The sequence below is a fragment of the Semicossyphus pulcher genome, unplaced genomic scaffold (assembly GCF_022749685.1).
Source record: "Semicossyphus pulcher isolate SPU_LCO1_2020_fin unplaced genomic scaffold, fSemPul1.0.p SCAF_20, whole genome shotgun sequence".
Taxonomy (NCBI): Eukaryota; Metazoa; Chordata; class Actinopteri; order Labriformes; family Labridae; genus Semicossyphus; species Semicossyphus pulcher.
This window is the reverse complement of record NW_027211694.1, coordinates 18,871,695-18,889,049: the sequence shown is the minus strand read 5'-3', so window position 1 is coordinate 18,889,049 and position 17,355 is coordinate 18,871,695. Positions and strand designations below refer to the sequence as shown.

Genomic DNA, 17,355 nt, shown 5'->3' with positions numbered 1-17,355 from the left:
AAGTAAAGAAAAAAGTACAGATCACAGAGTGAATATATTGTATTTCTAGGCACCCTTGTGGGGGTTTTTGGAGGAAGCGAGTCAACTTCCTTTGGAATTTCTACATTGTAATGTTTAAAGGTGAAAATATCTGCAACGTGTACTTTAAACAATGACCACAGTTTACTATTTTTGGTCAAACTTCAGATTTTTTTCTGAATTATCTTTTGTGGTATGAGTCAGAATTTTGCTGCATATTTGTATATGAATTATTTTTTCAATACAAATTATTCCTCTGTTTTTTGTTTGGTAAATGTGTCTTGGTTTCTTATAGCTATGTAAAAACTGAAATTTGTAGTTTGCATTACTATGTGACCTTTTATTGACCTTAGATACCCTCTTGCAGTTCATATGGCATTTGCTATATATTTGTGAGGTCATTTTTATACAATGTTTGTGTGGTATGATTCCAAAAATTATCCCATGTCTATTTGTTCTTTTTATAAAGTGTATTTTCTAAGCATTACTAATGAAATTGTGTAATAAAGCTTTCAACTATTGTAGCTACAGTATATTCTTTCATAGCTGCAAATGTTTGCTAGCCAAATGAACCTGCGTCCTGGAACACAACACTCTCGGGGCGGTTTATATATTCTCATTGGCTGACATACATGTCATTCTAATGTAATTTCCGCAAATGATTGGCCGGTGCCAACCACAGGGCCTTTTTCTTATCCATGATTGGCTAATGCGAACGTCAATCAAATGCTACGCCGTTGCGTGGCTGGAGCGTCTGATGAGCTCAACGGTCCCAGGAAGCAGCGCTGCTTATTTGGTATTTTATAGCGATAAAGACGAAGTGAAGCGCGGATTTTCGAGGTCAGGCGGACAAATGAAGACAATTAAATGTTCTTAAATAATTTCCAGTTAGCTTGCTGTCAAAGTCAGGGGACATTTGTTATGATTTGGCATTGATATCGACGATGCTTACTGTGCAGCCAGATAAGTTCCCCTAAAGGTTGGCCAGTAACTGGAGCCTTTAGCCTTCATCTGCCTAAATATTAGGCAGTAAAATACAAAAAGATACATTATATTTATTTCATCTTAGTCGTGGGCTGGCGGGAAGCCAACAGTTTACTCTGGAGCAGGACACGGAGGTAGGTGAAACCTATTTCTTACAGAATAATCTTTATTTTTATGCAGTCGATTTTTTTTGTTTGTGGCTGTCATTGAACCTGCCAGACAGATGCAAAGGGAATATAGCGGACATATAGCTGCTAACATAACAAAGCAAAGAAATTACACAAATATTTATAAAAAGCAACCTCATATTATTATAGAGTATTCGTGTTTCAACAGTGACTATTATCTTGTATTGGCCAGCATGTGCCAGGCAGTAGTGGTGGACCCAGGTTGACAGAAAGTAGAGGTTTGACAGGGTGGCACGAAAAGTTAAAATTTGTGAAACATGTGCTCAATGCTCCATGCAGGTACACCTCATCTCTGCAGGAGTATTAAGGAGGTGTAATTCAGCACGAGGGATTAAGCGGGACAATTGACAGTTATGTTAATGATTAAACATACAAATCAGTTATTCATTTGACATTTATTTTGTCGACTAATAACTTCAAATTAATTGACAAAATACTTCTGCAAATGTATTGATAACATATTTGAAATTCGTGGGGTTTTTTTGTGGCTTTTTTTGGATCAAATGTTTTTATTTTAAAAGACAATGTACAATAATGACCAATATGAAACAAATCACAGAAATTAACTGGAAAAAATAAATAAGTAAATAGAAAATTACAGTAGGATAAAACCAATGGCAAAATTAATATAATAATAATAAAACCTCACTCCCTTCCCCCACCCCAGGGATCTCCAGGACAAACAAATGCGAACAATTTTTTAGGCATGTTATGTAGTATATAGTATGTTATGTAGTATATAGTAACCCAGGGAAAACAAACACTGTATAGCAATGAATCAGGATATAAAATGTTACATCTATAAAGCTACATAAGCTTATAGCTTATGAGATACAACTGTATGTTTAAACATAACTGAATTAGTGATACATACTTTTAATCATCTATTAGACTATGATGTGACTGTAGAAATAAGAAGGTGTTTAACTTGAGGATCAAATTGTTGTTTTTGTTATAGGGTTTGTGTGTGTGTGTGTGTGTGTGTGTGTGTGTGTGCGTGTGTGCGTGTGTGCGCGTGTGTGCATGTGCGTAAGTGCCCCATTCCTCTCTCAGGCGTCATGACTGAGTCCTTTCATTCAGGACGGAAAGGGCTTCCTGTCCAGTCACTTACAGTAGTTAAAGGGTGGAGTGTGTCCATGTCTAAGTGTGTGTGTGTGTGTGTGTGTGTACTTCCATACTCGCACATTAACTCAATCTTACACCAAACTGAGAAAGCCAACATCTGGGGGAAAAGTTACACAAACTTTAACTACTCGTATAAAAAGTTTTATTGTTTCTGCCAGGTATGATAATGAATCTGTGTTCCGACATGACTATTGCTTTCTTGTTGTAGTTATTGTTGGCCATGTATTATACCAATGTAAACTCAAGATAATCCACAGACTTGGAGCGCTGTTGAGGAAGTAGCAGATATCTCAAAATGTTGTCAGATGAACCAGAACTACTTGCATGGCTAGGTACCACCACTACATATATTTAGGAAATATATTTTTGTGTATTGGCCGACCAGATCTGGCTCCTGTCCCCTGTTTTTAGTCAGCATGCTTTGGTCTCCACATAGTGAGCTTCCTTTTATAATGCCTTCCTTATAAGTGCTTAAGTGGTGCTTGTTTAGCTGTGGGATGGATCTGGTTCATTTGAAGCCAAACTGAATGACTCCAGACTGAGCTTAAGGCCTGGCGGGCTCAGCTGTGAGCTAACAGTTTTTAATGTTGCTTAATTTTCCACCTTGTTGGGAAAACAAGCACAAATACCATCCCGGCCCATGGCTCAAGTGTGCACATTAATTCCATTACTCAGTGTAAGGTCCTTAAAGCTAAAATGGAAGAGCTGGGTGAAAAGGCAACTTATTATATTGTTATTTATTATGAAATGTTCCTAAAAGATTTGTTAACCTGATTTAGAGTCAGGAGCAGACGACTAAAGAGATGACTATCTGTATATAAAAGGTCTGCAGTTTGGGAAAACTATTCACCACTCAACTCTGCAGTTTCACTTAACTGTATAAAGCAACTCATCTGGTTTCACAGCCCCAACTTTACCATTTCTATCACTCTCTCCTCCTGCGTTTTCCGGTGAAATAGCTCTTAAAAACCCACTGTAGGCTACTAAACATCAGACAGACACACAAAGCTATCAGCCAGACCATGAACATACAGGCCCATTTAAGATAAGATAGCACTTTATTGATCCCCAGAGGGGAAGAGATATTTCCCTCAGGAGTTGGCAGAGACAAAAAATAGAGCTTTAGCTTTAGACTTGTGTTCCTGATGCGGCCATAAATACAACTCCAATTAAATAGTTAAAACTCATGCGTGAATTTAGTAGCTTAAAATTATAGTGTGAAGGGAGCTGTTGTGTTTGGCATGTTTGTTAAGTCAGTCTATTAATAAATAGGAATTTTGGAAAGAACTTAATATGTTAAGAATAGGCAGGGATAAAGGTTAAATGTTGTCACGTACTTTTGACTCAAGGGGGAGAACAAAATATCAATACAGCAACATATCATCATCCTGACTTGTGCATTACAATTATACATAGGCTGTCGCCAAATATCCATATTTTAATTTCTCACGGTGAACGTGAAAGGAAGTTAACTGGCTGAAGAAGAAGTGGATAAAGGATAAAGTTCCCAAGATTTGGACAAAGTTTAACTTGGAACATTTGGACATTATAGCCTTCACCTCATTAATTGCTAGACGCCAACTTCTACTACAGTCCGCCATAAATGCCACCATCTACTTCCCAATGGCTCACTGACACTATGTCCTTTATTAAACTGGAAAGAATAAGATACTCCAGTAAGTAGAGATAGCAAACCTTCACAGATTACTTTAATTGTCTGAAAACGCTGCCCCCTGATTGATCTCCTTCCCCTCTCTGTTCTTTCTCGGTCCCTTTCCTTTCTTTTGTCTTGAGGTTTTATATTTGAATCATACTTATCATTGTCTGAAAACAGAGAGTATACAGTCATTGGTTGTAACATGTAAAGTTGTATGTAATACATGTATTTCTCTCGTCACATTACCTTTTTAGGGGTATTTTCTATTCTTCAGTTAATGAGATATCATGATGTATCATATCATATTATGTATTATCTTATCGCAGAATCCCTGTATCATGATATAATTGCTATCGGGGGCCACGTATCATATCGTGAGTTAGTACGATTCCCACCCCTAGTTGATTGAGTGTAATTGGTAAACATTTTACAAAGATTTCAGAAGTGGCAGACAAAACAAAGAGTGGTTAGTAGAAATGTTAAATGACTTGCCACTTGGCAGGTGAGGACAATTCAGCTCACACATTGTTTCTAAGGCCTTCCTGAGTGAATTTTTGACATTTTCAGTTTGTTAGCCAGACAGAAAACAAGTCCGACATGAATTGTGCATCCTGAGTTTGTAAGCTGGCTTTCTAGGTATGTCTAGGGTACCTGTTATGTCCTCTTTTAAAAATGTAATATCACAGTGAAGCCAGATGAACTGTGATTCTGTTTGTTCATTTTATTTTGCAAATCATCTGCTCATCAGCCGAGAGTGCCGTGCTCAAGTAAATGTGCGCAGACCTCTGAAACTCAACACCCTTGTTTGTCAGCATCTCTGTTTTCCACTTAATAGCAGCAGTTTGCAGCAGATCTCAGAAGTCAGGAAGCATCTTGTTGTGGGATTGTTGCTGTGGGCCTGGGACGGGAAAGGGGCCCGTGACTAGACGAAACATGGGCCCTATCTGGCGGCTGCAGGGCTGCTTTATCTCTGTGAGCTAATCAGGCCCATTCATAACTTTCTGATGGCGCAATGCTGAAAGGTTTTCATGATGTATACATCCACCCTCTTCCTTTTTCTATCATTGCGTAACATATATTCTACTCACATAAATATTCAATTAGTATGAGAAGTTGAAACTTGAAAGTGCTTACTTTTTTCACCTATTTGTGCGTTTCATCTCCTCTCTGTGGTTTTCATTCCACCCACACGAGGGCTACATCAAATCTGACATGTCAGTATGTGCCTTTGTAGAGAAAATAGTTCCCAGATTGCTTGGTTAAGGACCAAAGTGCTGTTCTTATTTGATGTGTTCTTAAAAATGAATGATGTGCTTTCTGAGGTGACAAGCGAATTCCTCTCATCTTTTGTCAGTCCTCCATCTTTGTTTTCTTTGCTCTGTAATCGATCTTTGTCAGTTTGATATTATCCGAGTAAAAATGCAAAAGGAATGTATGCTAAGAAAGATCTGTGGAGATGTCACAGATAAGTTCATGGAATGAAACCCTGCAGAGCGTGAGCTACCTGCCACATGATTCCCTGTTTCAGGGTCACAAGAATATTTTTGCACAGGAGATCTGACTCGGTGTGGTCAAGGGATCTGAGCAAGAGCTGCTCTTATAATAAAGTCTGACAAGGGACATTTTTGAAAGGCATGGTTATCTGCTGGGAATGGATGGTCTAATAAAAGATGCTGTTTCTGTGCATTATGGGAAGTGTAGGATACTGCTATATTTAGAGCACACTGCTTAGAGTCTTCCTGTGAACCTCTTGCCAGTTTGAGAAATCTTCAAGTCAGTAGCAACCACGACAGTGCTTGGACATACAATGATATTACAGTCTATGCACCCTTTATTTGAAGCATGACCTTATGACCTTATGCTTCCTAACCAGAGTTGCCTTTTATGTTGTGGTGAATGTCATCACGACTGCATTGCATTGTGGAATATTGACTCATAATTCTTGAGTACCCCTTTACCAGACGTTACAAGACATTGACTAAACCTGAGCTGCACTGTTAGATTGTTGGTTCCTGTGTTGACAGAGACACTGTATATTTAGTAGAGGACAGACACACAGGTGAGGCAGGTGTAAAACTATCAGCCACCCCATTAGGTCCACAGCTTTTAGCGTTGGTGGATGGGAAGCCATGAGGGCTCATGTCATTGTAGTCACACAACTGTTTTTGACTGGTCTGTTATGGAACCTACCATGCACTTAAGGCAGGTCTATGAAACTTGTGCTGTTACCAAAAGTAACAATTATAAGACAACAGACTGGTCGGACCAGAAAGTAGCAATGCAGTGTTTATCAGTTGTTTCTTGTGTGTTTGTAAAGTAGGCAGTGCTAGATGCTTTGTGACTACTCACAGGGCTAGCTGTAAAAAACATAGCTTGTGAGGTAAAGGCTAACACACCCGAAAGTTGGTAATTGAGCCTTAATGCTAAATGTTAAAATAGAGAGACAGTAGCAGACATAAAAGTATAAATAGAATAGAAGTTATGTCTTTTACAAAGTTACATATAGCTTACATTTTCTGACATTAGTCAAATCAGACCAAGTCAGGTTGCAGCAGCAAAACCTTTAAAAATTAATATAACTTTTCATTTGTAAGTGTTTCTCTCAATATCCAAGCTTAATCTCAGTCTCACTCTAAGTCCTCACTGACAGGTTAGAATCATTGACTGTATATATGGATGGAGGCGCATCTCCATCTGCTCCCATTGTACGAAAGTGATGCCAAAATAACCCCTGTGATAGGCGCTGCCGTCTTGCGATGGTGACGTCATTTGGAGCCAGAGTCTGCGCAGTAGAGATCGGCAGGTGGAGCAGCCGTAGCCACTTCCGCTAACCAAAGCACACACTTAACTTACCGAAAAAAGGATCCTGCACGCCGACGTGTTTAACAGCAGAACAGCTTCTTTGTGTTGGTATGAAGCAGACGTTCACAGATATGTAAACTTCAATGACTGTAGTGATTGTTTTTGTTACGTCTCCTTTCGCCGTTCGTCCTCTACTCTGCTAATCTGGACCAGATCGGCTTCAGGAGCCGGATTGGTCAACAGAGCTGTCAATCATCATTTTTACAGCATCAAATAACTAATTAAAATAAACTAGAAACTAGAAATAAAGAATAATGAACACTTTAATGACAGAAACCATGTTTGAGAAAAATTTATTTGGAGTGTATTTTGATTTTATAGTTTGACTCATGTCCCATCTGTTAACATGGAGGAGGCGGGCTTTATGACCTATACTGCAGCCAGTCAGCAGGGGGCGATAGAGAGGGTTTGGCTTCACTTTTAGGGAGCTGTTGTGTCGTCCATGTGGGACTGAACCTCTTGTTTTGATGGTAAAATTCACCAAAAAACACTTTAACTAGTATGTAAAATAACTGGACTTGCGCAAAACCTGATGTGTTCTATTATTTTCTTTATGTATTTCAGGATAGTATGGCCATGACGGGAGGGACTGCAGCTGCCCTGCCCATGAGCAACCACACCCGAGAGAGGGTGACTGTGGCCAAGCTGACACTGGAAAACTTCTACAGCACGCTGCTCACACAACATGAGGAGCGCGAGATGAGGTAACACTGCTTGGTTTTAGAGGCCGTGTTGTATGTGGCTATTCTAAATTACTTCATGCAGATTGGTAAAGGTCATTTAAGACCTTCACTATAGTGCAGCCAGTCACCTGCTCCATGTAAATGTAGCTGTTTTTAAAAGCATCAAGTGTCACTTCAGGAAACTATTCAGAGGTGTTTCATGTCAGGTGTGAGCACAACAAAGCACATGTCATGATCTCCCCCTTGTGTTCTCTTGTTACAACATTAAAGCTGATCTGTAGTCCAGGTAACATCGTTTTCTGCCTCTTGGAAAAGACTCACTGTTTATACCACTCTGCAAACTGACACAGGACTTTACTCCTTGAATTTTCCCCAGTAAAAATCACACTTAAGCATTGAATAGTAACTAGGAGTGTGTGTGTTTGCTGTGTGTTTGCAGCCCTTATTCAGATTTGTGCTTCTCTTTGAAAGCACAATATCTTTATTATATGTGTTTTTTGATCTGTAGGCAGAAGAAGCTGGAGAAGGCCATGGAAGAAGAAGGTTTGCCTGATGAGGAGGTATTGTATGCATTGTTTTCATTGCTTACGTCGACATGTTGCAGAAAAGGCTTTTGAATTCTTCAGATGTCTCACAGGCTTATCTGTCTGTGTTTGGCAGAAAGTAATGCGGCGCTCGCAGCATGCACGTAAGGAGACGGAGTTTTTGCGATTGAAGAGGACGCGACTCGGCTTGGATGACTTTGAATCCCTCAAAGTTATTGGACGAGGTGCTTTTGGAGAGGTACATTAAAAGGCTGAAACTGAATTGAAAATTAGATCGTAGAAATATTGTCAGGGGTGTTATCTACATGAACTGCTGTCTTCTAGCAAAGAAATGTTGTCTCCATCAGGTTCGATTGGTGCAGAAAAAAGACACAGGCCATATTTACGCCATGAAAATTCTGAGAAAAGCCGACATGCTGGAGAAAGAACAGGTAAAGTATTTGTCAGCACTGCAGTTCTTAAGGCTGCTGCTGCACTCATGAGCCCCTTTCACACATGCACTCCTGACATTTTCCTGAGAATTTGAGGAACGTCTGCCCCTGACATTTTCCCACAGTTGCCCTTTCACACGTCACAAACAGCGGGAGATTTTTCCCTGTCGGACAACGAGGGGGTGGGAAGCAGGGGCAAGTCTAACAGGGAACTAATCCCTTCATGTTTCTTTTTTTATCTTTCAAAACGATCGTCATCCACAATCGATTAACTTACTGGACACTCGCCCCTTGCTGTCTCTCCCATACCTGGAGCAGCGTCTACACACATGCTCGTCAGAAACGCACACGCACACACACAGACGTCCACTGGAACGTCCCTCCTGTAAATGCATTGATTGAGATGTGTAGTCTGTCCTTCACGCGTGGCTCACCCGCTGCTGTTAAAATGAAATTGCAGGTGAAAAAATACGGAATGCAAGTTGTGTATTTTGGGCGACCTTGAAAAACATGCAGCTCATGATGAATGTAAACAGAGCAGATACATGGAGGAAGAGAGATACAGAGAGAGCTGCTGTGTGCAGGTACAGAAGGTGAAGGTGTGTGGGGGGAGAAATAACTGAAGAGAAGCAAGGTGAGCAGATTAAAGTAGTTTTGTGAACAAAATTCTTTCCGACATTCTACTAGGAGGCTGGCATGCGAAAGTCGGGGTAACCCCTGGGCCGTTTTCGATCACACGTGCAGCCCACCCGGGTAATGTAAGGAAATGTTCAGGAGAGCAGTGCATGTGTGATAGGGGCTATGGAGTGTCTAAGGTGTCTACCTTCTCCCTGCAGGTTGCTCATATCCGGGCAGAGAGGGATATTCTGGTGGAGGCAGACGGGGCATGGGTGGTCAAGATGTTCTACAGCTTCCAGGACAAGAGGAACCTCTACCTCATCATGGAGTTCCTGCCTGGAGGTTTGCAATAATAACTTAAAATCTATTAAAGTTCTCTGATTAGGGACTGAATTTGTGTGACCTTAGCATTTGAGTTTATGCGTTTTAAGTACGTTCATGCTTTTATTCTGGGATATAAATAATTGAGTGAGACAAAAATGTGTTATGACCTTGTTGCCAGGCGACATGATGACCCTGCTGATGAAGAAGGACACTCTGTCAGAAGAGGCCACGCAGTTCTACATCGCAGAGACAGTCCTGGCCATCGACTCCATCCACCAGCTGGGCTTCATCCACAGAGACATCAAACCAGACAACCTGCTGCTGGACTCCAGGGTGAGACTCCCTGACAACACACCCGGAAATGTCCTGAGTGAGGAAAGCACACAGTGTGGTGTGTGCGTGTGTATGGTGATTTATCACGTGTGTTTGTTACAGGGCCACGTGAAACTGTCAGACTTCGGCTTGTGTACAGGACTGAAGAAGGCTCATCGCACAGAATTTTATAGGAACCTGACGCACAACCCGCCCAGTGATTTCTGTGAGTTCAAATCTGAGATTCACACACAGATGTTTATTAATGTGCATAACAATAAGTAGTAATTTCCACATCTGTACCTTACTCTACCTTGCAGCCTTTCAAAATATGAACTCCAAGAGGAAAGCAGAGACATGGAAGAAGAACAGGCGGCAGCTGGTAAGACTCTGGCATTTCACTTCATAAAAGAAGAGTATAAGAAGAATAGTCCAGGTACTCGCTGCAACATGCAGAAGAAGAAAGAGTAGCCTCTTAATCCTGGTTAACATAACTGCGTGTAAATTATCAATGTGACTGGAACACATTTGAGTTGCTATTGCTACACAGAGCCCTCACCGTCTATCTTTCTGTGTGACTTTCAGGCTTACTCTACCGTTGGAACACCAGACTACATTGCTCCTGAAGTCTTCATGCAGACGGGATACAACAAGCTGTGTGACTGGTGGTCTCTGGGTGTCATCATGTATGAAATGCTCATCGGTAAGACAGACAGAAGGAGGTTCATTAGATTAATCTGGATAAAGAGTATCACAGATATTTGGCACGATTATTGTAAATGCCACATTGAATCTTGCTGCCTGGCTGCGTGGCTGTCTCTGCTCTGTTAACGACCCACAATGCACAGCTCTTTGGTGTGCTTCTACCGGTCCATGGTCCGGTGGTTTGGTCCGCACCAGAGTTCGAATGCGTGTTCTCACCTGTCCAAACGAACCTGACTTTCCGAGTAAAGTCTGGACCAAAGCTTTGAGGTGTGAAAGCACCCTAAGTGTCTGACAACATTACAGAGAAAATTCTTTAAAGAGACAGAAGATGCCTTTTTGAAACCAGAAAAAGCTGTTTCATTGCTCTCTTCACACCCACCACACTCTACTGACAGAAACAGTAATTAAGCTCTTGCAGATTGCGTGAGTTTGTTGTCAACCACTGCCTTGATTTGTTAGCTTTTTGTGTTGTGTTGGATCAGAACGAATCACTTTAAACACTAAAGTCAACACAAACTCCAAACAACTTAGTTACAACGTGTGTGTTCTCCAAGGTAACATTACAGTTTTTCTCAATGGAGTCTGGTGGCTTTGAGTAGAGCGATGTAACAACTGTTTTTAGTTAAAAAAGTGTCTTATAGGGATCTGTTCAGTTATGTTGTCAGATTATCTGTCAGTGGTGAAAACAAGCAGTTTTAGGGGATGTACTTTGATCTGATGCATTTGCTTACGTTAAAGCAAATGTAACAGTGTGCAGTGTATATTATCAGTTTTAGTACATGTTATATTGTAGATTAACGTCAGATTAAAGATAATGTTGCCGTACCTCTACCTTATTTGAAATGCGTGTTGACTGTGTTCAGGTTATCCACCCTTCTGCTCTGAGACGCCGCAGGAGACGTACAGGAAGGTGATGAACTGGAAGGAAACCCTCGTCTTCCCCCCTGAAGTCCCCATCTCAGAGCGGGCCAAAGACTTGATATTAAAGTACGCAAAGATGCATTTTTCTCTTTTACAAATTTCTATGAAGGTCACATGCCAAGCATGTTGATTTAAACAATGGAGGATTTTTCAGATGTTGTGTATCTGAAGGTTATTAGACAGCTGTATTCTCAGTCTGCTGTTTGTGTGTTTCAGGTATTGCACTGATGCAGAGAACAGGGTCGGCGCTGTGAGTGTGGAGGAGATCAAGAGTCATCAGTTTTTTGAATCAGTGGACTGGGAGCACATCAGGTACATGATTCACTTTGATAGAAAAGTGCCTAATACATCTAAGCTATAACGTTTGCATAACATTTCAACACAACTGAAGTGCTCTCAGATAAATGTATTCATCTCTCTTTATCATTGTTTATGCTGAGAGAGAATCAAAAATGAACCTCTGTGCATACCGTAAATTGTCAAATAGTGGGCGGGGCCTTTATTTACCTTAGCTGCAGAGGGTACCAGGCTTTTATATGAGGCAGGCTAATGTTAGAGACAGGCTGTCATTTCTAAATACCCTCTGTACATGTGGTCATATTTCAATATGAAGCCTCATTGTCTGCTCTGTTTTTTCCAGTACCTGATTCTTTTGGGATCAATGTTAAAGCTCTAAGCTTGATCTAAAACTCAGCTGGAGATAAATTCCCTGACGCTGTGTCACGAAAGCCGTTCAGCGTTCAGATATCCCAAAACAAGCATTTTAAAAGTAGTTTTCTTCTCCTCTTGAGGACAGACCTGACAAAGCTTCATTTTTCCTTTTTACTAATCTGCATCATGATGTTGAAATTTCGGCAAAGATAAGACACGTAAATTAAAGTAAATCACAGAAAAAAACGGTTTCTTTTCTGTAAACAATGCAGCACACGGACGGAAAGTCTTGACTGGAAGTCGTTTATCGCTAAGCGCTGTGGTTAGATTGCACCCACGGTGACTAAAACAGTTCACTAACACTTAGATGAGTAATCCACAGGAACAAAGTGTTGATTTGTTAAAAGTAACATGATTGTATGATTATTGGCTCATATTTGTAAATAAAAAGAATGATAAAATTCATCATGAATAATTAACTACGTCGAATACGTCCCCGGCTTTATTTATAACAACGATTTATATAACAATTTATAGACAGCCGGCTTTTATTTGACTACTGGCTTTTATTTGAGAATTTACGGGAAGCTGATTAAACATTGTTAGGGAGGTTTTGCAGTTTTGCTTGCTGTGGTCGAACAGAGAAAAGGCTGTTAAACTCAGCGTTTCAACTTGGTGTTAAAGGAACTCTTTTAAAAATATATTTGAACAATTTTCAGCTGTCTATATACTTCCATTTATAATTCTCATGTGTGTCCGATACATGGTAGAGTAGATGGAGATCCTGCAGGCTTAACATGCAAGGTATGCAGTCAAGCACTGCCAAATTAATGAAGGCTTCAATTGCAAAATATCCTATTGTGACTTTTAATCTCACCGCTGGAGTTCCATTTATTTCTAAGGCACTTAAGTCTGAATGTGAAAAGCCATTTCTTTAACTCACAGATAGAGCCAGCAGAGTTATGCTTTCTGTGTATGAAATCTTTCTTCATGGAAGGATACTATGCGTATGCAATAACATGCTAATCTGTAGCTTAAAGTGAATTTGGAGGAATTAATAACTCTTTCTGTGTTGTTCCTTTTTCGTTATCTGTCCATGAATGTCTTGGACTGCTACAGGGAGCGGCCAGCAGCCATCTCCATTGAAATCAAGAGCATCGACGACACCTCAAACTTTGACGACTTCCCTGAATCAGACATCCTTCAGCCAGGTTCGTCATGAATTGTTTTGCAAGACAATGACTATATTAATCTCTTTATTCTATCATTGCTTTGAATGGACTTCTCATGTACATAATATGATCTATAGCGCCCTCAAGTGGCAATAACACCCGTTTTGTTCTGCGTTTATTTACAGCCAGTGCAACAGAGCCGGACTTCAAATCGAAGGACTGGGTCTTCCTCAACTACACATACAAACGCTTTGAGGGTCTGACTCAGCGAGGAACCATCCCCACATACATGAAGGCGGGCAAGGCCTGACACACTGACACATGGAGGCGATGTTGTGGAGAAAAAAAACTGACATTTACGGACACAGGGTCGGGCCGAGGAGCCCCGCTGGTGCTGAAGGCCGCGCCGTCGGCCTCTCAGTCTAAATTTAACCCTCATCACAAGTTATATAGGTCTGCTCAGCCGCTGCAAGAACGCCAAGAGCTCGGAAATAAAGGAGCGTTACCGCATTACCTCGGTTGTTTATATCGTATACACGTGCCGTCTTTAGCCATAGCTCTCAGGCCAGCTCAGTAACTACAACACTAAATCAGCATATCTGCATGTTCAGCGGCGTCCTGCTTGGGAGGATTTTTTTTTTACTGCCTAAGTGCGACAGTGAGAAAGGATGGCAAAACAAATCACTGCTTCGACATCTTCACAGCGATTGTTTCTACACTGGAGGCTAAATTAGCTCTGATGCAAACATTATTTCTAACACTGAAGACAAGCTCTAAACACTGTAGTCAAACTCTGTGAGTAAGAACAGGTACGCCGCCCATGTTCTCGCCCATACTGTTGTACTCTTTATGGATTTTAAAGGATGGTTCCAGCATGGTTTAGGTTCACTTTGTACTTTGTTTTTAAGAGTAACTTTCACTGACAAAGTAGCATTTGTTTTAGCTGGCAGTAGCATAGGGGCTGCACAGTGCTGCATTGGTAGAGGGCTGATGTAGAGGGCCTTTTTGTGTGAGTTTGCATGTTCTCCCTGTGTACTCAGGCTTCCTCCCACAGTCCAAAGACGTGCTTGTTAGGTTCATTGGTGACTCTAAATTGCCTTTAGGTGTGAGTGTGCGTGAAAGGTTGTCTGTCTCTGTCAGCCCTGTGACTGACTGGCGACCATTCCAAGGTGCACCCCGCCTCTCACCCGACGATAGCTGGGATAGGTTCCACCCCCCCCAACCCCTAACAGAATAAGCGGTATAGATGATAGATGGATGGATGCCAGTAGCATCCTGTTTTGTTTGACCTGTTATCTTGAATGGGTTGGGTTTAAAAAGAAGCAAAGAATCAGTAACCTTTACATCGGCTAATTCAGCTATTGGACGTTGTGGTGGTGCAGGGTCTTGTCGGCAAAATGCTATATAGCAAAGAGCTAGTGTATGCTAACGGAAGCTCATTTTGCATCAAAGTTGTCTGAGACAATATAAGCGCAATGTTTAAAATCTAAAGGAGGACAGTAATTTTTTTATGTGCAATAGGTTGATAGACCAACTGATGTACATAAAATTAGATTGCTTCATGTAGTGCCATCATCAGGTCAAAATTTAATTTGGTTTGGTCAGAAGCCCTCAGCGGTCAGCATCCATACATTATACTCCATTTTCCTGTGATAATTAGTTATTTGTCATCGTTTTCTTGAGATCGATTCGTCACGAGATAACGTTGCGGCACCACCGTAGCGTCAGATGATCGTAACTTGTATCTCCAGACTTGCAAAAGCGCAAAACAAGCATAGAGACGGGCTGAACTGACCTCATTAGTGTGGGCAATTACAGCATGGCATGTCCTGGTCTTTAATATAGCAGTGACCAGCCTGTTGGTTTGTTTTCTACATCGCTGGAAAATGATTCCGTTATCATGAGAAAACAAGCTTTGTTATCTCGAGTTAATGGGCCAAATTAATCCGTTATATTTGGAATACCAGCTTTTTTTTCCTGAGATAACGAGAAAAATAAGTCGAGATCTCCAGAAAATTAACTCGTAATAAATACACATAAATAAAATGTATGGATGCATGTCGGCCTAGGGCTTCCGTAGGTTTGTGACCAAATACCTCTAAAACTAATGCTATCTCCATTAGGCTCCTTGTGTTGTGCTAATTAGCTAATGCTAGCATGGTAACACCTTAAACTGAGTTGGTAAACAATAAACATCATCTGTGGATGTTAGTAAGCTGATGTTAGCATTTTGATCTGCATTTTCTAAGTACAATCTCACTGAGCTGCTAGCATGGCTGTGGCCTGTTATGTTCTGTCATGCAGATACTCCCATTAGCACACTGCCATGTTGCAACCGGTGTACTCTCATGTATAGTGGGCGGACTTCAACTGGGTAGTGTTGTCTAGAAAAGTGGTAAAAATGGACAGGAAGTTATTTCAAAGTGTATCAGTTTAATGTTAATATAAATAAGTGCTGGAGGAGATTGAATTCAGAGTGAAATGAAATTGACAGGAAGTGTAAGCAAAACCTCAGACCATGCTGGAACCCTCCTTTCCCCCTGATGCTGATGAAACACAGAGCGACTTTGTGTCGGGCTCTGTGTGGCAACTCTTCCTGTGGCACCGCCTCAGCGCTGTTGCTTTTTCTCACAGAGGAACAACTTGTTGCCAGGAAACGTGTGAATGCAGTTTACCCTGTGCTTGACATCCGTTACTGTGGAGTGTCGCTCATTCACATACGCCAAACAAACTGCCCGAGTGTGCCACTTCCCCTTTGGAGCCACTTGTTTTGTTCAGATCAGAGCTACAGTAATTGATATAGCCCCCCTGATTTTAATTCCAATGAGCCCCAGGGTCAATCACTTTCTTCTTAGATGGACATGCAAAGTGCCTTTTAAAGAGCTGATAAATATTGAGCAGATATTTTAGTAATCAGAAGTTTAGAAGGTATGAAAACTATTAGATATGTTACTAATAGAGCTGCTGGAAAAAGAGTAGCAAAGGAGGAAAACTGAATACGAAGAGGGAAACATTAAAAGTCAACTTGTGTGAAAGCAACAACTGTATCTTAAAGAGGGGGTATTATGCTGTTTCACATTTTAAGACATATATATATAATGTTACAATGTTGGATGTCCAGACTAAACATGGGTGAAGTTTCAAATCTGTAGGTGAAAGTATGTTGGAGTAATCCCCAGGCTTCTCAGCTCAGTCTGCAGGCTGCACTTTGTGACATCACAAAGTGCAGCCTCAGCAGCAGCTGGCCGGTCAGAAGAACGTGGGCTTGTAGGGGCGGGGTTTCTAAAAGGGACAGAGCTTACTGAGTAGTTTCAGGCAGAGGCTGTATGAGGGCCTGCACAGAGCACCAGTGTGAGAAAATGATGAGTTTTTTTAAATGTAAATTATGCTAAGCTACTCCACAGGTGAAATATGACGCTTGAAATTAGCACAATACCCCCCCTTTAAAGCAAATAGATAGCTCTGATGTGTCAAATTTATTCTACAGAGTCATAAAACATGAAGTTAAAGGTAATAAAACAGATCGATGAAACACAGGCAGTATAGCAAAATGACAGGGCTTTACAGGTTACATGATAAAACAAGGGGATCATAAAAACAGTGCCACAAGGCGAACACAATGAATAGCATTGTTTGTCACGTAAATATTAGGCTTAAAAAAGTTACGAGAAGCTAAATAAAAATAGATTAACATGAAAGATATCTTCGACACATGTATTTAGGTTTCCTAACTGTCTGGTTTTATTTTGTATTAAGAATCAGTTCGATTGATTTAATGTCTCAGAAACAGAAACGGTCACCATCTAGAGCTAACGCCAGGCCTGTCTTTCTCAACAACAACATTAAAGCATCCGGTTTGCTCAGAATTGTGACTAAACACAGCGCTAAAAAAAAATCAGTTACCAAAGAACTCTGATCATCACTCGTCGTGATCTGAACACAAAATCAGATGTAGCTGTCGCTTACTGCACTTAACTCAATACTACCTTTAAAAAAAAAACACCTTTCCAAGAGAGCTAAACTTGGTTGTGGAATCATTTGCCATTTATATTTCTACACGTGTCAGAAAATGAGTGTGCCGAGACAGATATTTCTCAGTTAGCACGTCTGCTAAGTGTCAAATAAAATGTACATACAGGGACAGGGAACACACTGAGGA

The 17,355-nt window shown here is 40.8% G+C and overlaps 1 protein-coding gene across 1 annotated transcript; it reads left to right on the top strand.

Moving 5' to 3' along the window:
• The first annotated feature begins 832 nt into the window (after positions 1–832).
• LOC138599488 (serine/threonine-protein kinase 38-like) lies at positions 833–14,140 on the top strand. The gene is made up of 14 exons (XM_069671185.1): positions 833–1,136; positions 7,399–7,538; positions 8,026–8,077; positions 8,178–8,300; positions 8,410–8,493; positions 9,330–9,453; positions 9,614–9,768; positions 9,871–9,973; positions 10,068–10,129; positions 10,333–10,450; positions 11,316–11,439; positions 11,590–11,685; positions 13,144–13,235; positions 13,382–14,140. Exons 2-14 carry the CDS (start codon positions 7,405–7,407, stop codon positions 13,504–13,506), a joined length of 1,392 nt encoding a protein of 463 aa, XP_069527286.1. The 5' UTR covers positions 833–1,136; positions 7,399–7,404; the 3' UTR covers positions 13,507–14,140.
• The last annotated feature ends 3,215 nt before the right edge of the window (positions 14,141–17,355 follow it).